The 23,922-nt window shown below is 42.1% G+C and overlaps 2 protein-coding genes and 1 long non-coding RNA gene across 3 annotated transcripts; 1 reads left to right on the top strand and 2 right to left on the bottom strand.

Annotated features, from left to right (window-relative positions):
• Positions 1-2,499: 2,499 nt before the first annotated feature.
• Positions 2,500-23,191, bottom strand: LOC125905252 (uncharacterized). The gene is made up of 3 exons (XR_007451629.1): positions 22,989-23,191; positions 22,756-22,806; positions 2,500-3,739 (listed from the first exon to the last, which is right to left on the bottom strand). It is a non-coding gene; the product is annotated as an uncharacterized LOC125905252 (long non-coding RNA).
• Positions 12,908-15,290, top strand: dlx6a (distal-less homeobox 6a). The gene is made up of 3 exons (XM_049603151.1): positions 12,908-13,476; positions 14,173-14,366; positions 14,614-15,290. Exons 1-3 carry the CDS (start codon positions 13,170-13,172, stop codon positions 14,851-14,853), a joined length of 741 nt encoding a protein of 246 aa, XP_049459108.1. The 5' UTR covers positions 12,908-13,169; the 3' UTR covers positions 14,854-15,290.
• Positions 18,740-20,848, bottom strand: dlx5a (distal-less homeobox 5a). The gene is made up of 3 exons (XM_049603150.1): positions 20,247-20,848; positions 19,638-19,822; positions 18,740-19,441 (listed from the first exon to the last, which is right to left on the bottom strand). The coding sequence occupies exons 1-3, from the start codon at positions 20,599-20,601 to the stop codon at positions 19,127-19,129; spliced, it is 855 nt and encodes a 284-aa protein (XP_049459107.1). The 5' UTR covers positions 20,602-20,848; the 3' UTR covers positions 18,740-19,126.
• Positions 23,192-23,922: the final 731 nt, after the last annotated feature.

Below are 23,922 nucleotides of genomic sequence, written 5' to 3'. Positions count from 1 at the left end.
GGGAGACTCTGTGTAATGCACTCAAGGCTGGCTTTCTCGCTTAAATGTGTCACTGAACGCTTTCTGTGACATATCACAGAGAGTTGGGTTTAAAATAGGGCTTGATCATTCCTGTTAGGCGGATGATTTGCTGGTGAGCAGAGTGATATGCATGCTTTTTGTAGCCTATCCAAGCCTGTATGGGTTTCATTTTTTAGGGGGGATTCTTCACAGCGATATGCTCCAGCTGCAGCCATGGCAGGAACTGGGATGTCATTTTTACACCCACAAAGCAAGATTTGCCTCAAATTCCAAATATCAGACATTTTTTTCTTAACCACTCTTGTGCTGCCATGGTATGAATGGTTTACATTATTATCCCCACCACCACTACCCATGGTTCCTAGCAGTGCTTCCATGCTCATGAATATTGTGTGGCATTGTTGGAAATGTCACCATCATCATCATTGATACACAAAACAGCTCTATCTCTATTCACCTATATTCCTGCTCGGCAGCAACTGTACATATTCACAAACTGAATAGGCCTCGCTCGCTGCAACTCTTAGCAACTGTTGCTATGTGTAACATTGTTGAACTCCACCTCTCGCTCGCTCTTCAAACGCGAATGACTAATCCATCATGGAGCACACTGAAAGCTCTTGGTGAGGCCTCTGGAGCCGCTTGACGCCCCCCGTGACCCTCTCCTGGATGTTTCCTCATTACTTTATAATGTATTCACGCTTATGCTTCCATGGCGCTCGCCCTGGCCTCGTAATGGGAGGAAGCAGTGAGCTGTTCCAATGCATACGAGCCCGGCACAATTTGCACTTCATTTTATTAACAAAAAACAGCCAGCCCAGCTTCTGGCTGTGCCTTGCCAAAGCTCACCAGGCTCCGCTGTGCACTGCCGACAAATTCCCCGCAATGTGACGACAGGATAGAGTCTCTCAGCATCAGTGGGGTACCTCCGCTGGCCCCCGGGAGATGCTGTCATTATGCGTGTTTGCAATCATGGGAGCTGAATACCTTGGCTGGAAGTGAGGGAGAGGACTGACTGAGGCAGAGGGAGAGGGGGGAAGAGATTGAGAGAGGGAGAGAGAGAATGAATGTTTCGGCTCCTCGGCGGTGTTTTGAGCTTTCTGAAATGCATGTGCTATCATAGCAATGTTGTGTTTACCACAGCAGGAGGCAAACACAGAGTCACAGAGGAGAGGCGCGGAAACGCCAGACACAGTAAAATGAGCAAAATACATACATTAGGACTCTCTGTATTCACTACACACGAGCCGAGCTGAGGGGGAAAAAACTCATTTCAATATAAATGGAAGACAAGCAGGGAGTGTGTGTCTTTATATCAGCTTTTGAACATCACTTTTTTTTTTTTTGCTCGCCCCATGGAAATATCCAGCAGAAGCCCTGGGACGAGTTTTGCTGGGAAGTCAGGATGTCAATGTTAATTTTCCTCCCGTTGCTAAGGAGACTCTCTCTCACAGAGGCCCTGGTTCCCTCCCCCATGGTCACCGTGCTTTCAGTCAAAGAAGCCTCTCTGTTTCCAGTCTTCCTTGTGCAATCAGACATTGAGGAACATCTCCGCATCAGGGCTGCTCCGTGGACCGGGAGACCCCAACATCTGGGGGCTGTATTGATTTCCAGTGGGGGGAAAAATGTCTCCCTAGTGAGCTATTCAGAGCAGCTACTTTAGCAACACAGCCGATCTTCTGCTGTGATTGTCACGCTTGTGTTTTGATGGCAGGGTGTAGTAGCCGCTTGTCTTCCACAGGAGTAACACAAGCAAGCACTTTAATATATCAATACTATACCCCCCCTTGTGCCAGAGGCTTTAGCAGGTCGCCACATAAAGGGGAAATTGCTAATGTGAGGACAAGTTGCAAGGAAAGCATTGTAAACACTGAACATTTTAGCCTGTCAACGCCTAGTCAGAAGTGGAAATCACTGACACAAATAGCTGTTGTGTGGCTGCATCAAAATGATCCCTCTCAGCCTCCGTAGTCACCTTTTGCGACTGGCACGCTGTGCTAGTTATCATGTAACACATCAGGAGCTTAAGGGGCTTTAGATGATATGCTGTATGGCTTGCATGCACTGCCAGACATAAACCCCTTTCACCTTTCTGGGCTTGTTGTTTCCCTGCAGCAGCTCAGGTGATTCAGTTTCCACATCTGTGGCTCTTCTGTCATATTCTGGGGTGCCTTGTTGGTGAGGCATTTTCAGAAATGTCTGAGCCTGAATCAATCAATCAATCAATCAATCAATCAATCAATCAATCAATCACATGAGGAGTATTGGGCTGGAAATAGTAAAAAAGCTTTGTGCTGTTCAAAGCCAGGATTTCTACCTGATTTAAACCTCCTGCTGCAAAATTTCATTGTTTTTTTTAGTCTTTGTTCATGTGCTTGCTTCAGAAATTTCTGCAACAACTTCACACATCAGCTGTCATTTGACAAATCAATACAAGTTTAAAATAAACGCCAAAGAGAGACAGTATTGTGTGGCAAATTTTATTCAGTTTCAAACCGTGAGAGACAGCCCAACGGTTTCATTTACACCTGACAGGTTTAATTACATTACAATTAAACAGTCTCTTTCTGCAATAACAATACAATCATTACTTTACACATTTATCAATTTGGTGTGAGAACAAATTTGTGCAAACAACTTAATATTAGAAATGCATTGTGATTCTGAGCCTTTGTTTCACAATCAAAACTAGGACTACGATGGATTGTTTTTTCATCATTTAATCTATGAACAAATGTGTGTTACACTTTTCCAGAGCCCAGCTTAGATCTTCAAATGTCTTTTATTGTCTGGCCAACAGTCTAAAAACCCCACGTTATTAAACTTACAGTGGTATGAAACAGATAAAAGCTTGGCTTGAAAAATCTATCAAATAAATTAATAAATTATAACAGTATTTTTCTGTTTATCGACTAATCATTTTGACTGTTTCAAGTGTTTGAGAATGAATCACATTGTTTTATTAAACATGCAGAGCACATACAGAAGTCACTTGCACACTATAACATGAAAATTGCCCGAGCCATAAGACCAGATCCTGAACTGATTCCTTCTAAGTGCATGTGCAGGCAACAGAGTTGCTGGCTGAGGGCTAAACAGGGAAAAGACAAAAATGACAGGGATTTCACCGCTGAATCCCTTTAGCAGGCCACTGACACATGAATGAGGGCAAAGAGAGAGAAAGGAGAGAAGAGAGGGAGGGACGGAGGGAGGGAGAGAGGGAGAAAAAAAAAGAGTAGACAACCAATTTGGGAGTAATGCAACTAAAAACTGACAAGTGTAATTTCATCCATCTGGGCCGATGTGTAAAAAGCGCTGCTCCGAACATTCCCCATGATTCCCCCTGATTGATCTTCCCCTGGTCTGAAACACCTATTATTAGCCACGAGCCTAATAGCACCAGGATGGCTCAGCGCTCTCCCAGGGGCCAATTCTCCGGTCATCTGCCCCTCACTCACCACAGCTGTGGAAACCAACCAGGGAGAGGGAGGAGAGACGACGGGGGGAGGTGAGGAGGAGATGGAGCTGCCAAGAGGGGATGGAGGCGTACCTATGGGGGGGTCGGGGTGGGGTGGGTGAAGGAAAAGGGGGAGAGAGGTGTGGGGTTAGGGAGAGGGAGCGTGGTTGAGGGGAGAGGAAGAGAGGGGTAGAGTGGGTATGAAGAGGAATATGGAGAGGAGAGAAGGGGACGGGATGGAGGAGAGATGGAGACCAGTGGCTGGACATGTATGAGAGGGATGTGGGCGTGATGGAAAAGCCAGGGAGAGATATTGGAGAGGGGAAAACAGGGAGACAAAGAGAGAGAGGGGGGAAAAAAGTTATTCATAAGCATTTCCTACAAAAATCAATTTCACCTTTTGCTGATTGTTGAAATTAAAAACATTACCGCCTAGAGCTCATTTTAATTACTCAGGTGGAAATAAATGAGTGCAAAGGCCAGCGCCAGGACATGATGCCTGCCTGACTCGTGCTCATCTTCCCCCAGGTGAGGAAGCTGGCCTACAATACACCAGAGAAAGCTTGGCAGAAGGCACAATGAGCCTGTGTAAATTCAAAATACATTAGTTTCAGCTACAATGATTTTTTATTGAAACATCTTTATGGTTTAATTTTAAACTCTCTGTAGAGATCATGTTGCGTCTATTTAAGTTTTTGTCTTTGATTAAACTCATTTAAATCATCTGACCTTAAAGTGTAATAATTTTTGTGAAGTCTTCGTGTCTACTAATATTTGGTCATTATTTTTATCACACCATAATGTAAGCAGATATATGTGAATAATAATATAGCTGTGATAATACGAACTTCATAGGAAGAGTATAATCATGGACAAATACTGTACATTAATTAACACTTAGAGACAATTTATTAAATGTTTAAGTGCTGCTAATAAATCCTAAATAAAAGGACTTAACATAGAGTGTTGCACATTTTTGGAACACATTTACAAACTGTGATTACTCTGTTTGATGGACTCAGAAATATTCAAGGTTGAATGTGGCCAATCCATTTTCAAACAATAATGACGGAAGACAACGTTCAAGGTCCCAAACCGAGAACTGCCATTACGATGCCCAAGGTTAGATGTCAACAATAAGAAAGTTTGCAACATGAGAGTGAAGGAGAAATGCTGATTACCGTCTGGCTCTTTTGGGTGATTTTTGCGATGGATTAAAGGTCAGAAGTCATCTGTTAATCGCTCCCCTTCAGTCTCTTTGATTGAGTGAGCCCTCAGGTGAGGCGTAATAGATTTTCAAGGGCAATGATGACAATAATTGGCTACCTTCACTTCACCAAAATGGACAAAGTCCTAAAAAATCTCCCCACTCCAATCTGACAGTTCAGAGCAAATGAAAATAAAGCCTCTGAGGGCTTTCCAGCCAACAAATTAATAACTGTGATATTATGAGGCTGGTTATGGACATGATCTCCTGGCCAAATCATTGAGCTGATCTGTGGTCTGCGGTTTAACTGAGAGGGCACTGGACTTTACTTGCAGTTTATATGATTCTGTTAGGAAGCTAATAATTATCAGGGCCTAAGTGATGTTTATATGGTCCTGGTTGATTAATAAATGCAGCTTTTTTAATTTCAAGAATGAAATAATTCTTATAATGATGCAATGAGATTTTGTCTGTTACTTTTTTATTGTTTCAGTTCTTTATTTTCTCAGAAAAAAAATGTTCTTCTGAACATTTGAAGACAGAAAATTCATATTTATTATTAGTTTTTAGCTGCAGTTTTTAGCTGACTTTCTGATTTTAAAAATAGGTAACGTGAATGGCCTACCTCTGCATGATATGTGCACCACTTTAGTTTCTTAGCAGCACTTTAAATGTATAATCCTGCAGCATTATTGAAGGGATTTTAAATGTCTGCGCAGAGCATTTTGATATTATGCTTGCCTTTTAAAATATCCTACAATAACGTCCTGTAATATTCATATTTTCTAATATTTCCATTTTTCCTGTTCTATATTTTGCATGGGATTGTTTTTCAAGATTAGCTGCAGTGTGATAGCAAATGCTAGATTTAAACGCCTTAAAACGAACTGGAGATGTGATGAATGTAATGATGGTGATTATGATAATAGCAGCAACAGCAACAACAGAAGCACCAAAATAAACATCGAGTGCCAGCTAATAATAATAATAACAGTAGTAATATTAATGGTGATGATGATGGTGCAGGTAAGAGCTGCGAGGAAATAAAATAGGTTAATTGTTTTTGAGTGCAAATGTATGTTATAGATATGTGTGAATCTGAATCTTTTTAAACGTGACACATTTCAGCTTTAATATTATTTTGCAGTGTAGAAAAAAAAGTGGAACAAATAAAGTCATTTTTACTTTGTGATCTGAGGTGTAATTAAAGGTGAGTTCTTTGAAACAGATGTTAGGTCTTTGCACTTTTAATGACTGGACATTTGTTGGCCTGGAGAGGATGTTGCCTTCTTTTCTCTTTTCTGCAAAATAACCAGAGTTGAATGTGGACACTGAATCTGAACTTTTGTTGGATTGCACAAATATCACACATCATTTACTCTGTTACTCCAACTTTTCCTGAGCAAGACGATGACTAAAGAGGGCAGAGCACAAGACCAAACCAAAACCAAGCCTGATCTGAAATGCAGTTTCAGGTAGGAGTGTCTCCTAAGGTGCAGCAGACAAAGGTCCACAGCTATCACCTGACAACCTCCTATAACTCGCAGCTTATGAGAACCCGAGCAGCATCTCGTCCACCGCACATTTCACCAGGTGTGACTCCCTTTCTCTGCACTTTTCTTCCACTCCGGTTCACACCGTGCTCTTAAATTTCAAGCTCTTTTATTTTGCAGTCAGTGTTGTCTATTGTGTGCAGCACTTCCTCCAGTGGAGCATTCATTCAGGGCCAGGACTTTCCTGTTGGAGTGCACACACACTATTTTATTAGTCTGCACTGGGGATATGTTTGTGTGGGTGTTTTCTTGTGAGAGATTTATCTGCAAAATATTCCCACCAACAGGATTTTTCCAGTATTTTCTAAGTTTAATCCTGCATCAGATCAATAGCAGTCTGTTTTCTGTCTAGTGTCATTTAAAAACACTTTATGTGGAGTTTGGTGTCCTGTCTCAGTGTGTATTCCTCTTTTAAGAGCTTCATCTGGTTGCGTTTGCAGATGAACCTTTTGGTCTGAGTGAGTTTTTAATTGGTCAGCAGTGGCTTTGTTTATCCAGCATATGTTGCAAATTTAAGTCTGCTGTCATTATTATCCTATAAAGATTAAATTCAACATGTTTGTGCAGGCTTAAGCCATCAATATGAGCTCACAAGCAGGCCTTGCAAAGCTATAACTCAATTTAGATCTCTGATATTGCGGGATGCACGTGTGGTGTGAAAATAATTGTGCACTGAATTTCTTTTATTTCTCAAGTGTTCAGTAAAAACATCCTTTCATCTCTGGCATTTGCAATCGAGATTAAGTTGCTCCCACATCTCATTAAGAATCCAGCCATTTTAATCCCTATAATACCAGCCTATTATTATGTTCCTACAAGCAGTTATGGTGGGACATTTAGTATCCTTGCACAATTTATTAAATCCCTTTTTAAGGGTTCACTATAATCCAGTGCTTCGGGTGTCATTTCTCCTTCTATCACGCTCCATGCAGCGTGTGGCGCGCGCTGGAGGCGCGCTCAGAGCAGCACTGTGGAGGTTTTTAAACCACCTGCCTGCTCGGACACAGACAGTAACCCCCTCTCTCCTGTGCACTGATGATGGCCTCACCACAGGATCTGTCTGTGTCACTGATAAATAATACTCAGACTGCAGTTTGTGACATTACCTTAACGAAAAATACCCATAATAGGCGTGATAATATATCCGCCATGGTTTTAAACCTTCTGTGATAATTTTTCAGTTTAAAAAATATATATATTATTATTTTTCATGCATTGAGATTGTCAGCAGCATAATGCCAAATGTAAGATTTAAAAACTTTAAACGAACTGGTGATTTAAAATGGCGATAATGGCGGGATAACAGCAGTAACATACAACAGCCCACTACGACAAATAATGTTAATAATAATAATACTAATAATAATAATAATTTTTTCGACGCAAAATGCTTGAGAGTATTAGAAATTAAAAGCAAAGACGGTGGAATAATTAACGACTGTACATATCATTTTTAGCTACTATGTGTAATTAAGTCCAAACGCTTTCTAAATTCTGATAAAAATCAGATTTCGTCTTTTAATATTCATTTTTCCCACTGTGACAGGTTACTGTTCATTCATGCTTTATGATTAAATATTTCAGGAGTTTGTTTAATGCTCATCCTTGTCAAGTATTCTTTCTTAATGTCTCTCTCTCCGTTTTTTTCTGCTCGCTCACGACAGATGAAAAGGCGCTCCAATTATTCCAGGAGGTTGGGAAATAAATGATTGTCTTTGAAGTATAGGCCCGGGCCTTGGACTACATTAGAAGCCAAGCATGTGATTTGCAACTGTTGAAGTAAAACCCTCACTCTGCTCCTGCAGGAAGAGGAGGAAAAAAATGGGGAGAAAATGAGGAGGGTGGATTCTCGGCAAAAAAGAAAATGGTATCTTTGTTTGCTCTCCTTTGTTTACCAGGGGATTCTTTCTCATTTTTCCTCTTTTTTTCATTTTTACTAATTCATTTCAATGGCTTTCAAACAGGAAAATGGAAATGTTGCTCCTGCCCTCTATTTCGGCGGCAGCGTCCTGGCAACAGAGCAATTTTCTATCATCAGGGATAAACGGCATCGAACAGTACATTCTGATAAAAAAAGAGCCCATGATTGCTGGCCTTCCTGTCTGTCATCTATCGACCAAATCCTCTCCTTCAAGACCGACCACTGTGCTGTCAGACCTAATAATGTCGCGTATTAAGTCGAGAGAGGAAAAAAGGGGGGACCAATGCACGGCCCGGCACTATAGTCTTATTTGTCACCAACATAAAATTCAGATGAACTTTTTGGATACAGCTCTTTTGTTGTTGGCCTATAGCATCATGGAGTTGTAGGCTGTTCACCAGGTCCAGCTGCACTGAACCTAAACTGATAAAATATATACATTATAAAGGGTATACTGGTCTTACATCTGGTAATATGAGACCACTTCACCCTTCGCTATTTCTCCGTTTATTGTCTTAGAGATATTGATAATACGGCCAGAAACTTAAAGGCATTGTCGCCATTTCTTCAGGCGTCTGCAGCTCAGGATTATTCTATTGTTACACCAAAATTTCAGGTTCACTGGCCCCTGTTTCTTTTCACCATTACAGAAACCTATAAAAAGCATATGACTGCTGCAGGAAACCGAGCAGCGCCATCACTCAGCTGGACCTAAACACGCAGCGAGAGAAGGCGACAAGAGAAACAAGCAGTCTTAATTAGGACTCGGGATCTGAGTGGGACCAGTGCGGCTTCAGTCGTGCCAAATTAAATCCATTAGTCTATGAGTGGCTGTGAAGACTCAGTGGTCCAGGCCCTCTGCTTATTCGTGGTCATTTAACTCCACTCCCCAGCACGCTAGGCTGGGTCCATCTGAAGGCCCTCGCGTGCACCTGGGGCCATGCATATGCCAATTTTGCTATTTACCGGAGAGATAATGCAATCCTAATTTATGATGCAAAACTTATTGTAAACAGTCGTCTGCTCCGGGTAGCGCATGGTTTTCTTTATGACAAAACCGCACTAATTTTTCTTGGTGTAGTTGCAGGCTTTTACAAAAACACATCAAAGCTTTGCATAAGTGGGTTTGCATTAGTACGCTGTGCGCAATTTGTGTGCGTAAAAGCGGCGCGCCACCATTTGGGCACGGATGAATTCTGCTGGAGCATTAAAGGCTGATCGGTGATCATTTTGGGGCTGCTGTGTGTGTGTGTATGTGTGTGTGTGTGTGTGTGTGTGTGTGTGTGTGTGTGTGTGTGTGTGTGTATAAGGGGGTGCTCCCTCTGAATCTAGTTACAATGAACGATGTTATACTGACAGCTGTGTGGGGTATGCATCTGCGCTTTCCCCTCGCCACTTCCCGCCCTTCACGCTGCAGAGATGGAGAGCCGTCGACGCCTGGCTGTCTGTGCAGCGCCAGTGGCTTTTGCGTTGCGGAGAAAGAAGGGAGACATGTTGTTTAAGTGCCTCTCCGGTCTCTGTCTGCAGTGACAAGCCTCAGCGTCCCCAAAAAACCGCCCGGATCCCCTGAGCTGAGCAGCCAAGGAGGTGGCTTTTCCATGCGAGCCAGTCAATAGCTGTTAGAGGGAACCGACCGCAAACGCCCAGCCTCTCGCTACAATTATGACCTGTGTCTTGCTGGAACTCCGTGTTAACGCTCAGATATGATTAACACATGTGGCCAGATAGACAAGGAAAGACGTGCGGAGTTAAAAACAGCCAGTGACACACATTCAGACAGAGGCACAGAGATGAGGAGTTATATTTTACACCTTTTTCAAACTGCTCTAGTGGCCAATTTCTGCGTAAATCTACAATGTAATATGCGCGGAAATGACCTTATCTAAGTGAGCACTGGTATTACCAATCTGGGTTGAAATCTGCAATCCAAATTTAATAACATTTAAACTGACAGGGACTGTGTTAAGCATAAAATAACGCCAGGTTACACCTACAAAGGCAAAAAAATATGCTCGGTTTTCACGTATGCCGACGCACAGTGGATGTCAGGGAAATCCCAGGCCTGGAGTGATTTTAGAGAGTCATTCATCAGCGTTTATAAGACAGCTGGAAATAAAGACCACTTCTGTTAAACCGCCACGGCCATTGATTGTGCTGAAGGTCAATCATCTACTTAGGGACAAAGTGATTTCTAGATTTGCAGCTGAACGCTGTTCATTTTTTGTGATTGACATTTTTTGACGAAGTGAAATATAAAATAATTTCTCTCCAGAATAAGGCTATGAACTCCTAATAGGGCCAGAGTACAACAGGGGGACATGGTGCAGCAGGTGGAGCATGCCTTAGGGGCATAGTGTCAAAATTTCAGAAACATTTTTTGCACAATTGATTTTAAACGAAACGAAATGATCCACTGATAACATCCGGTACAGGCCGATGGTTTCATCATGTGTCCTGCAATCAGGCACGGTTGTCAGCATGCATGCAACAGGGCTACATCTTAAACATTTCAAAAGCACCAAGGTCGAGTATGTCATGCTCTCTCTAGTCAAACAAATCCGTCCTTTCACCACTTCCCTTAATCTCAGTGCGCCTAGAAAAGCCTCCCCAACACGCCTGCGGGACACCAAGACTTAGAGGCACGGTTAACCCGCAACTTAATAACCCTGCACACAGATGATGCTGCAAAAACCTGAAGAATGAAGATGTCTCATCTTAATCGAGATTTTTTTAAAGCCCACGGGGGGGAAGCAACTACTGCAAAGCATGTATGTCTTTGTAGTAGGACTCAAAGGCGATTAGAAAAGCTATAGGATCTGGTTTCTCTTCTGCGTGTCCAAGTGGAACACGGGCAGGGGAATTGGCCACTATGTTAGATCACTGAGGGGTGACCAAGGTGTGCTGCAAGGTCTGCACGGCCACACACTAAAATACAGAATTATCAGAGGCAGTAAAATCATTCATCAGTGTCTGAACATAAAAGAGCATTCAAAGGAAGCTCTTACCTGCAGCCCTTCCTGACGATAACCAAAGCCCCCTGATTTCTTAAATAAATTTAAATTAATCTAAGCGTCTGGAAGCATGGAAGAAATCCGTGTGGATGTGCTGCGGCTCACATCCCTGCCTCTGTGCTCCTCTCTTGGTCCGCTGCTGTAAAATGATTATCCGGCTGGGTTGTGCACTTTTTAAATCCCACAAAGTAAATAACAACCGTAGCTGACGATAATAGCAAGGTACCAAGTTCTTGTTACAGAAAAGGAGAAAATTGAAACTAAACGCTGCATTTAGACAACCATTTTTGATAAGAGGATAATTGAGGCGACACTGGCGTATAATTAGGGGATAATTTATGCTATATCCACTTTTATTCCACCCTCCCAAAATAAATCCAGTCCATAATCATTACAGGCGAATTGTTCTTAATTTTATAGCTGCAATTTGAGTAAAGTGTGGCCGCTAATCAAATAGGTTTTCCTAGTAACTTGATTGCAACCATAATTATTTTTCATCGCCCTCTTTTTTTTTCTTGTGGGTGAAATGCTACATTGCGGCAAAAAAACGTGTGCTGAAAGTGGTGCAAAGCATAATTTGAATACCTATTTCATTTGCGGAAATAGCATTTTATTCTTATATGCGAATCGAACCTCGCAGCCCTCAGAGGGAAACTGTATAATTTACATATATTGAGGACCCTATCAGGCCTCATATTACAACAGAGATAAAAGACACTGTCAGTTTATCACGGTATCCACCCTTCTATGTGCAAAATAACCTATTGTACCTCAGGCATATTGTTATTTGATGTGTCACATGTACTGTATTTTCAATTGTCTGGAGATCCTTAATCATATGGTCAGTAGCCCCAGGCAAAGCGAACAGTTATAATATATGTTACTTTCAGAGCAGAGGGGGGCTTAAAGAGGGGCTGCTCATTAGGCGACATCCAAGCAAATACTGCACTGGAAAAAAATAAGTTATTTAATAACCAGTTGTTCTTTAAAATAAAAAAACTTGTAAATAAAAAATAGTGGCGGTATAGGCTTATTTTTAAAACTTATTTCCAAGGCTATTCCACCTGTTTCAGAAGTTTCCTTGACATAAAACAGAACACTTCCCTAGTATAAATAAGTAGAGTGTCTTTAAAAAAGCTTTTACATTGAACACGACTGGGATTATTGCGCACTCATTTATAAGTGTTTTTAATTCTAATTTCAAAAATATTTAATCACTTAAAAAATGAAAGCTGACATGTGAGTGTGGATATTTTGTTATCTTGCAAATAATTTATTAGTATTTTGGTTAAAAAATAATTTGGATGTTTGTAAAAAAAAAAAAAAAAAGGATGTTTGTAGGATGCTTTCCTATAAGTTAATAATTCCTGAGGAGAGGAGGAGTTAAAGGCTGAGGAGAAAAAAAAAACCAGAGGCACATATAGACTCATCAGGATAAATCAAAGCGCGCGCTATATGTTGCGCGTCGTGCGTAATTTGGGGGGTTTGGGTAAAAAACAAAGCCGACTCGGCAATTCCAAAAGAGCTGGTTTTACGTGTGAAGCTTGTCTGTAGGAATTATGCGTCTTTCCCACCATATATTATTTCCCCCATAGTTGTGGTGGGAGCTGGTAAGGTGGGTTAACTCCAGCTCAAGTCTCCGTGAAGCGCAGAGCACTGATGACGTTGGGTTGGATGACCAATCGGGAGGCGCTGCCCTTTGGAGACAAACCATTTTACTTGTAGTGTCTGCATCAAGTCTGGAAGCAAGGGCTCAATTTTAACAGAATCCACCTTAAAATCTCTCCCTTAACTTATGCCTAGCTTCCGCCACTTTGAGTGAGAATATCACACGACAAGGGGGGAAAATAAAGACGCCTGTGGAAAATTTCGGGTGTTAATAGGACAATATCTGCTCGCGTGTGGAGAGGGGAGAGAGACAACAGCACAGCGAGAGAGAGAAAACCGATTTGGTCTTGAGAGAGAGAGGGGGGTGAGTGCTCTCAAGGCAGAAAATTCGATGATGACCATGACTACGATGGCTGACGGTCTGGAGGCTCAGGACTCGTCCAAGTCTGCTTTCATGGAGTTTGGGCAGCAGTCGCACTCACAGCAGAGCTCCCCGTCGATGGCCAGCGGCCACTACCCGCTGCACTGTCTCCACTCCGGCTCACACGCTCACCACCAGCACGACAACACCGCGTACACCGGGACCAACACCTACAACAGGTCGTTACCCTACCCCTACGTGAGCCATCCGCACCACAGCCCGTACCTGCCATCCTATCACAACAACACGGGAGGACAGACAAGGTTAGACGGCACAGGTAAGAGACCCCCTTTTCACCAGCCGAGCGGAAAAATGCACCGCGTCATGTCCATCCCCGGCGCCTGACAGCACCGCTAGCGCATACCTTGTGTTAGTACGGGGTGGCCCACAGTTGGGAACCAAACCTTTTCTCCCTGCCAGTGCTGGTGTCATGCCCGAGTCACCGCACGGCCACTCCAAACTCGGACGATTGATCTTTCAAGCGTAGCTGGGCGAAGAAAATCGTGCGTAAACGGCACCGGATAATTCGAGATCCAACCTATTACCTCCTCAGCCTGTTTTGCTGTCCTGTTTCCCCTCACCTCCCACAAAACCTGTTTTTAATGCCCGGGGTGTGATCATCACGACCGTGCAATCCTCACCAACTACTCGTGAAAATTAGGCAGCCCGCACGCCTTGAATGTTGTAATTAGCATTTAATTGACATGTCATTACCAGCAATATCCTAAATATGACAGCGTATGAGGATTGTGGCTGCCACGGCGCTTAAAGGCAATGTGAGATGTCAACCTTTACCGGCCAGATTTTTTTTTTATTATTTTCAGACATTTCAGCTCCTCTGAATTTATCCTCAGCTTCAGGGAATATTTCAGCTGTTTAGACACGTTTGTGGCCAATTTTCCTGCACACAAAAAAAATGCAGGTACATCCAGGCTGTGGTTGTGAATAATAATATTGGCTGTTTTTGTTGCAGAGCAGCAGAAGACGACGGTGATTGAAAATGGGGAAATTCGTTTTAACGGGAAAGGCAAGAAGATTCGCAAACCTCGGACAATTTATTCCAGTTTGCAGCTCCAAGCACTGAACCACCGTTTCCAGCAAACACAGTACCTCGCTTTACCGGAGCGCGCCGAGCTGGCTGCGTCTTTAGGACTGACACAAACCCAGGTATGAGGAGGAATTTACACTCTGGATTTTCACATTAACTCCTGGAAACCATCGTGTGTCTGATTATAATAAAGATTTTTACATTGCTATTATTATTTGGGTGTGTGTTTTTGTTTTGGTGATGATCTCTCTAATATTTAATGCTAAATTTAATACCTGCAATTTTGCAGAAACTGACCAACCTTCTCCACACTGCCTCTTTATCCACATGTCCTCCACTAATTACATGCACCCTCCTCTGCTGCAGGTAAAGATTTGGTTCCAGAATAAGAGGTCAAAGTTCAAGAAGCTGCTCAAGCAAGGCGGCAACCCGCACGAGAGCGACCCTATGCCGGGCTCCATGTCCCTCTCCCCGCGCTCCCCGACCATCCCTCCGATCTGGGACGTCTCGGCCTCTTCCAAAGGAGTAAACATGCCGGCCAACAGCTACATGCCCGGCTACTCTCACTGGTATTCCTCCCCACATCAAGATTCAATGCAGAGATAGACTGATGAGGCAACAAGGTCAGTGAGCTGTCTGGAGGCCTCCGGATCTCCGCCATACAGTTTCCAACGTAGCCTACAATTTGTGTCAGCGCAGAGACTGGATGCTGGAGAGGAGGAGAAGAAAAACCCCCTCGGCTGCTCCTCTGCTGGAGGATAAAAAACGCAGCCAAGCCTCGGTGTGATGACACAAACAAAAGGGAACTAACCATTTTTTAGCGTACATGGCTGTTCAGTGGGCTCGCATATCTGTTATGCTTTCATTCATGTCAACATCTGAACGTCAATATACCAAATATTATCAGTGACATTTTAGCCACTTTGGGCAAAGACTGCTTACACTCTCCGTGGCGCCCAGAGCCTTCCGCCATGGTGGACTCCTGACTGCTTTTTTTTTTTTTTTTTGGTTGTTTCTCCAACATGCAAAACCAAGCAAATTGTCTGTCTGTAAATATAATCTACGATTTTAGTTGTACATACACTTTTTATGTTTTGTCAGATTGAGTAAACCGTGACTCAAAAAAACAGATGCCTGCTGTTGCATGATTTCAAAAACATCACTCTGAAATAGGCCTTTTTACGCTTCATATTGGGCCAACATCACATTATAACAGGCCTATTTCCCGTCCCCCTGGTGTGTACGAGCTCCAAGCAGACAATATGAACATAAGGTAATGACACAGTGCTCAGTGAAAAGCCCATTTCATCCGAGTAAACATTTTAAATAAATCCAAAAGCGCTCAGTGGCTGATGAAGAACGCCACAGTATATAGATTTATCAAATGCACTCAACACCGGAGGAAATTAACTTACCCTGCCCCGCTGCTGTCTACATTCACCTCGAAAGACATTTGCTCCAGGTCCAGCTTATCTTGTCATTTCACCCTCAATTATTAGAAGTATTGACAAAATGTTTTCTCCCTTCTCTCCGTCCTAATGCAGGCCGTTAAATGCCAAGCTCCACGGGATCGATGTTGAACAAAGCAGCCAGCTGCAGCGGCGTTCAATATGAAGGAGATATTTGGGACAATTTGTGGGTTTTTATCCAAGTGAGGCTTTTTTTCCATTCTCATAAATGCAGGCATAATTAGGGTAATTTTTGATGTAGCCCGCTGATTACAGCGTTTTTACCGTCAAAGATAATTACCTGTAATTTTCTACCACTTTTAATACTAAAAGGCATCTTTATTTGGATTTGAGGTAGCACAGATGGAACAAAAGGGAAAATTATTCGGTTATTCACATACAAATTGCCGAGAAGAGTGAGCGCTCGGGATATTATCTGAAATTACAACGCTGAAAAGCTTCATGCAGCTGTCAAGTCGCGGATGTCCCACTGGCGCACATTCAGTCTACCTGGGCCCCCCAGACGTGGGGCCTATCTGCATCATGGGCCATGTGCACCCTGATCTGCGGGCTGCAGGGAGCCCGAGGCAGCAGTCGAGTAAACATCAACAAAGCTCATAAATACGCAGTTGGGTTATTCAGCTCAGAAGAAGTGACACGTTTCATGGTGTTGTGCAAATGGAAAAAAGGCTTTGATGAGCTACATCAAATTAGATAGATAGATAGATAGATAGATAGATAGATAGATAGATAGATAGATAGATAGATAGCAGAGTGACATGTATGGAGGTGGGGGTGCAAGGAGGGAAGTGTCACCTGCTGCACTAGGCTCCTCATATAAAGCTCCTATAGCACCTGACAAGATCACACTGCACCGGAACAAGCCTTATAAACACATCCACTACCCTAACATTCTCTCCAACAAATAAAAACAAGAAATCAGATATTAGGAACATGCAAAACGTTTCCATGCCTCTGCCACAGACTGACTAAACCATCAAGATGAAGAGTAATATCCAACCAGCCTCCTCTAAGATCACCAACAGTCACAGGACAGAAAATATAAGACTCGTCCTTACCTTTCATGCGCATCTAGGCTAACCCAAAAAGCTCTGCACGGTTTTACTGCTGGTGCTTGAATAAGCAAATCCAGGTGGGAAAGTGTTTGCACACCCCGGTAAGCTCTTATATATTGCCTGCAAAATTAGCTGTTATTACTGTCACTGTTTAGTGATGGCGAGTTAGGAAAAAAAAGCCCTCTGCAATCAAGAACCAAGCGCATCTTTGCAAATTATAGGTAATTGTCAATGTCCAGATTATGATAATGGAGGCCCTAATCCTGAGAATAATTATTGTGGAGTGTTACAGTTGAAGCTGTCCAGTAAAGCTAACTGTCATTATTTAGACTCGATTTGCAAAACGGGGGGAAACTAGCTGAGTGGAAAATGTTCGGTTGGAAATAAACGGGGGCTCTCGATATAATGGCACCACTAGTGTGTGTGTGCGCGCGTGTGTGTGTGTGTGAGTGAGAGATGGATAGTGGGGGACATACGGTAGTTGCGTGTGTGTATGAGAGGGATATAAAGGCCCGTGTGTGCATCTGTGCACGAGGTTGCGCGCGGCTGAGTGTTCTTGTGCGCGTGCGCGCGCAATGTGGAAAATCTAAATTTCTCGAGTGACCTGCTCGCGTTGTAATTACGGGACTACCGTTTAGCCTACAGCAGAAATTAGGCTGCACACAACAGCAACAACAGGCACAGTGGCGTTTTAGATTAAGAAGAGCATTTTGTTTGCTGCTGCATGTGTGTGTGTGAAGTGTGTGTGTGAAGTATGGGCTGCAATCAGGTGAGGAAGAGGATTCTGTGTCAGGTGGAAATGGTAACACGCATGGGTCAGTGTGTGGGTCAGATGCAGTGTTGTTTAGAGTGTGTGTGTGTGAGAGAGACAAGGGAGGGGGAGGGAGGATTTGGAGCAGCATCGTTTGTAGAATCTCACTTATATGATCTTTGTGCATATGGCCGGGCAAATTCAATTAGATCAATTTTCAAATCCCCAATGTTTCCCACAGTGGCACGGTTTGTTTAGCGGTTGTTTTTTTTTTTTTTTGCAACAGCAGCAGCAGCTCTGGTATTACTGCCTGCTAATAACATGGTGAAATTGTGGAGGATTTTCCTTTTTCTCTTTTTTTCTCCTCTTTTTTATTTCACCCGGAAGGTGGGCTGCGGCCGGGAGTGGCAGAGCTCTGGAGCCGGTCTACCCCCACAGGAATGCGGATTGTCTCAGATCTCCGTGCCGCCCCCCTCGCCTCCTCTCTGCCATTCAAAGCGGCTAATTGTAGGGGACACAAAGCGAGAGCGACTGCAGACTGTCTGCTGCAGAGAGGCAGGCATTTTCTTTACAGGCGAGCTGGAAGCAACTGAAAGACTCAATCAGGTTCTCCACTAAAACACAATCTGATGATAAAAAGGTGATCATCCTGATGGTGAATATGAAGCAGCAGTGAATAATAATAATATAATAATAATAATACCCAATATGAGGGATTATTGTAATAACTTTGGTTAATTTAAAAATATGAATTATATCAACATCAGGATGCCACCATAAATCAGGTTGTATTAAAAAAAATACTATCAAGGAAATGAGCCACTACTGAATTCCACAGACACAATATTAGTCTCTATAAAATATTATTATAATGATAATTTGCAGGATATTACAGCAGAATTATGAAAGGACAAATCAAACACCGGTGAGTGTAATTATAATGGTAGGATTAGGCTAACAGCGGTACACTGTGGCCATGTTTTCTCAGAAATGTATTTACAATAACACATTTTTTTTGGCTTATTGTCTGTTTAATAAAATCATAATTTTGCACTATTTTCCTTCCATATCATCGTAGATTAAAATGAGCCTGATGGTAAAGGGAAATACAAAGCTTATTCCACACTCATCCCCATCTCCAACACAAATCTGTGTAATATCTTTAATAAAAAATAAAAAATTACAGAATAAATATTGCTAGATTGAAGGTGTCATGTCGAGTGGAACTATAGATTTACGGCATTTTTTTTAGATTCGCCTCAGCACGGAGCAGCTGTGATTTACAACCTTGTGTGGAGACGTCACCTGAGGCTCACCAACATTATTTATGTCTGTTAGTCTTTGTCGTGATTTTCAGTGTAAATAACGGAGGGTTAAAATAACAGGAGACTGCAGTGAGGCCGAAGGTTGCAAAGTTCCATTGTCCATTTAAACGTTTAATAGTCTTCCAAAAAATGCAATAAATTACATGCACACATTTACACATTTTACACGTTTCTTCTATGACTGTCATCAAATACATTGCATATTCCTCTGAAATTTGAACACGAGTCCCATAGAAGGAGGAGAAAAAAAAGATTTGAAATGAACAACAGGGGGCTTTTTCAATATAACGTCCCCGCTCCAAGAGCCAACGAGTGCTGTATCGAGTTGGGGGTCTGCAGGTGGCCGGCCATGGAGCTGCCAGCTGAGGTGTACCATGACCCCGAGTTTTCCAAAAAGTTAGACGCCGTCGTGTTGATGTTTTGTGGCTGTAGGCTGTGCGGCCTGGAGGGGCCCTGTGTGTCCCAGACGGCCGGGGACTGTGGAGAGTTGCACGCCATGGGGTCGCTGGAGCTGGGGCTGTGCTCTGGTGGAAGCTCGCCGTTTTTCATGATCTTCTTCATTTTTGATCTCCTGTTCTGAAACCATATTTTGACCTGGAGGAGAGCGAGGAACAGGAGCATTAATAACCCGCATATAACCTCAGGCAGACAACAATAGATTGAGGCGCGGTGCGTAAAGGCGCACGGAAACAAAGCACACCAAAACGGTCATTATTTTTTAACGAAGACGCATTATGCACATTTAAAACAATAAAAATGCATTAGGGATCAATGTGATATAAAACCCCACCTGTGTTTGCGTGAGTCCCAGGGAGGCAGCGAGCTCGGCTCTCTCCGGCAGCGCCAGATACTGTGTGTTCTGAAACCGCCTCTGCAGAGCGGCCAGCTGGAAGCTGGAGTAGATAGTCCGGGGTTTCCTCACTTTCTTCGGTTTGCCGTTCACCATCCTCACCTCAGGCTCGCTTATCTCTTTTTCTGTTAAAATAATCACAACAACAGTAAGTATTTGTGCCTATTACAGAGTCTTTATAATATATTTTTTTGAGTGGCTTGTCGCCTGTATCTCTGAGATGACAAGAAATCCAATTTCATGCGCCAAATTAATTCCAGACTGGCGAAAAAGGAAAGCGCGTGTATTCTTATTATACTTAAAATCACACTGAATGACGTGGTTTCAAGTAACATAACAAAAAATTATATTCCTTATTTATGATTTAGCTCCAGATTATACATTTGTGCATTTTTATACATGGGGAACAGTCAGATAAAAAAAAACGCACATAAAATATAGAACAAGATTAAACATAAGAATTCGATTATTCAACATGGAAGCTGTTTATCCCATAATACTCTTCCATTTATATATTGTTATTAAGATGGAAAAATCTGCGGCCCGTACCTTGTGGACTCGGCTGGGCTTGCACTCTGCTGTAAGTCCCAGCGTACTGGTGGTAGGCGGGGGTCGTGTACGAGCTGTAATCAGTGTAGGATTTTGTCGAGTAATTTCCAGCGGATCCATTTACACTCGGGTACTGGTACTGGTAGGCATTGAGAGGCTTCCCGTACGAGGTGGAGCTGGGCGAGCAGTAGCCGTGGGTGACTCCACCGGCGGGACTGTAGTAGCCAGAATCCGTGGCGGTGGACTCGGGTAAAGTAGGAGATTCCTGAGACGGATGGTGCATGGTGGAGAGTTGAAAGGAGCTCTGGAAGTCACTTTTCACACTCGGGATCCTCCGGTCGAATACTCCAGTCATACTTCGAGAGGGGAACGCGTGGGTCGGTTTAATTTGATTTGCAAAAAAAGAAAAACGAGGCAGTCTGACTCCAAAGCGGTGTGAAAACTACACTGGCATTGTTGAGAGACTCTCAGGCCGTCGGGCTCTGGTGAAGACTGCAGCCAGCCCCGCAGCAAAGACTTGGTTAAATCCTAAATCGCGCTCTTACGCACTGCAGGGAGGATCTGGTTCCATTGGCCAAGGCGCACACAGACACAGCTACACCCAATTCACTCAGCCAGCTTTCTTATAGGGGGGAAACCACCCGGGCTATGAGGCTGCATTGTTGTGTTTTTATACTATCAATCAATGGGAGCAATTAAAGTGTTGGCCGTGTCACCAATCCACGTTTTTAAGGAGGATGAATTAGAGGGACAAAACCTCATTACCAAACAGGCCTGCTGCTGCTGCAAGACTGACCGACTGTTACGATTGACTTCATTATTCTCTATTTATGCATTTTTATCAAATCAGACTCGGCGTTATTCTATTAATTTTAAAGCCAACTAAAAATAACAGCATCAAAACACGTTATAATCATCTCTCCTTAAATAGAAATATAAAATTATTATTGTTTATTTCCCATGTGAACAGTCACATAGGTTAAACTTGATTAAATACACCAGGTCATTCCTAAAAATATAGTCTGACATCTAAAACGTCCAATATGTTATCAGCTATTTAATATTTAATGCGCTTTATAAAACATATTCCACACCTAACAACAGCCACCGTCCTACATAAGCTATTTTTCAAATCCATGTTAACTGCTCTTTGATTGACGTGTATAATAATGCCAAAATTGACCAGCTTCCCCACCGGGATCATTAAAGATTCATGGTATCTTATCTCAAAAAACCTGCTGCAGAGCGGGTAACACAACGCTCAGCTCCTCAGCCTGCACATTCAGTGGTGGACAGCGCCGACCAGTGGGCAAACTGAGGAACTGCGCCCCAAGTGGTAAAGCCACACAGAGATATTTTGACTAGGATAAGTATGAGTATTAGCCCGCTAATAAAAAAAAATGAAGGGCATCATGTTAATTTTCAAATTAAGATTAAAATATAAACTATAATGAACAAACCAAATTGCCCAGAAAGGTTTGGGGCATCAGGTGTGAGGATTAAAATGGATGCATTATATCCAATAGCATATTTTGCCAGTATCATACACTAGATGTATTGTACCAAGTCTTGCTTTCCGCACTGCATTCACTTTACCTTTCCCTCATACTTTTATTGTCCAGTCTTGTGTCTACTAAGGTGAAGTTAGGTAATGTGGGACAGATAGTTTTACATCTTAAATATTAGCAGTCAGTCATCAAACATGTCATTGCATTGTTTCTACAAATGTCCTTTACATGAAACAATAATTTTCATTGGTCTTAGATAACTAGAATGGGCAGAGCAAAGAGTTAAATGCTTGACTTATAATCAAAATATTCTCTCGAAACACTTTATTTTCTTTGGGAAAGGGTTCAGAGTGAGAACTTGATGCATTCAGGGGAAAATGGGACATTTTTCTGAAGTGAAACCAGCATGTTTAGGCAACCAGGTGCCTTTAAATCATGACTCATGCCACTGTGTGCCACTCTGTAATATCACAGACATTTTTAATATTCTGTCACTCAAAGGCATTAACACTGATGCAGGGAGTCAGCCACAACGGTCCAGAATTAGTCAGGAAGCAAAAGAACAGGAAGAGCATGGCAGAAAAGCTGGACAGCCTTTTTTCAATGAATAGTTAGATTATATTAATAATTTGATAAATTTATGACTGAACTGTCCCATTGTACTTGAACATGTCACCAGACCAGAGTGAGGCAGGGGTTCTTGATGTATTTGAAGGTCCAAAGTTTCTCAAACATTTTGTTTGTCAACATATTTTTTAATAGAAATACAGCAGAGAACCATACCAAGTTGTAAAAGCAACATTTAAGGTAGTCTTCAGAGTTTTTGGTGGTTTTCTTGGTCATCTACCAAAAAGTGGCCCAATTACCTGAGTTCACCCACAGCCATACACATTTCGTTTAATAATTTGTTTCACTGTTAAAGCTTAATTGGTTTTATTTCTTCACCATTTCACAATTCAGCATAATTTTTGAAAATGTATTTTATAACATCCAGCTCTTACCTGTGTAGGCTACTTCACTTTAAGCACAATGCTTTTATCCCAGGCTGGACCCTGCCGAAATAAAAATACATAGGCTATTTAACACACCTGGTCAAAATGTCAGTTTTTTTCCACTGCTTTAAGACAGACAGAGTAATGCCGACGAACTTCTGTACATGTTGTTTTGCCCGTTTATTTCAATAAGTGAACTAGTAACCAGAACAGGTGTTGGAAGATTGTTTAAATTAGCTTACCTGACTTTGGTACCCCGGAAATAGTTCCCCCCTCGAGGCCACCAACTCCTTCCTGTACTGTTTCGCATGTTGACACGTTTGACTCTGTTTGTGTTTCACATTTTTTTAAAATACGCCTGTGTCGCTAGCAACACGATAAAAGGCCGTGTTTTTGCTTTTTTATTATCGAGAAAACTAGCTTTGCTGTGGTTGCTCGATTTGAATTCGGGTCAAGGCTGAGAGCGCGCAGCGTGCGTCTGACGTCACTGAAGAGTTCAAGCAGCAAGATAGTCCCCCCCCCCCGAAAATATAAATAAGGTAAAATAAAAAAAAAATAAAAAAAAAAGTGACTGAAATTAATCCACAGATTCTTATTCAGTAAAATATTTCTTTCCAAAAAAGTTAAAGACTTTTATTTTTTTCGGTCATGTAATTTTACATATGAGCTGTGGAAAAATATTACTAGATTAATAGTTAACGGCATTCTCTCAGATTTTACTACTTACCATTGAAATGTTGTATTTTGGTGCTATGTTTACTGTGACTAAGACATTAATACATTTATCCATATTAATCTAATTTTACTTCTTGACAAATTTTATACTGACAAATGTAGATTTACAAATAAATAAATAGATAAAACCAGTTCTTTGTATTTATAAAGGAAATGGAATATTTCTTCCTAACAAAAAAAAAAATCAAAAGAATAAATGTATGCACTAGCCTATCTTAAAAATCTTCAAATGAACTATTTGTCACAAGTCACTCGGATCTTTATTTTTACTTTAATTTTTGTTAAATTTGTTTGGCTTTTATATGTCTTTTTTGTTTGGTACTGTTCTTAGTTTTCTAAGTGCATCTTTTTTTGTGTGTGCGATTCTGTTCATGATGTGTTTCACTTTGTAAAAATCGTTAAAGAATTGAAAAATTAAAAGAAAAAATAGATGTCAGTTTA

The sequence above is a fragment of the Epinephelus fuscoguttatus genome, linkage group LG17, assembly GCF_011397635.1.
Source record: "Epinephelus fuscoguttatus linkage group LG17, E.fuscoguttatus.final_Chr_v1".
NCBI lineage: Eukaryota > Metazoa > Chordata > Actinopteri > Perciformes > Serranidae > Epinephelus > Epinephelus fuscoguttatus.
This window is presented reverse-complemented; position numbering and strand designations above follow the sequence as displayed.

Excerpts from the sequence above, each read along its gene's own strand:
- dlx6a (XM_049603151.1), top strand. The coding sequence starts at position 13,170 with ATGATGACCATGACTACGATGGCTGACGGTCTGGAGGCTCAGGACTCG. Across the intron at positions 13,477-14,172 it reads GACAAGGTTAGACGGCACAG|AGCAGCAGAAGACGACGGTG; the intron begins GTAAGAGACCCC and ends TTTTTGTTGCAG. Across the intron at positions 14,367-14,613 it reads TAGGACTGACACAAACCCAG|GTAAAGATTTGGTTCCAGAA; the intron begins GTATGAGGAGGA and ends CCTCTGCTGCAG.
- dlx5a (XM_049603150.1), bottom strand. The coding sequence starts at position 20,601 with ATGACTGGAGTATTCGACCGGAGGATCCCGAGTGTGAAAAGTGACTTC. Across the intron at positions 19,823-20,246 it reads AGCCCAGCCGAGTCCACAAG|AAAAAGAGATAAGCGAGCCT; the intron begins GTACGGGCCGCA and ends TTATTTTAACAG. Across the intron at positions 19,442-19,637 it reads TGGGACTCACGCAAACACAG|GTCAAAATATGGTTTCAGAA; the intron begins GTGGGGTTTTAT and ends GCTCTCCTCCAG.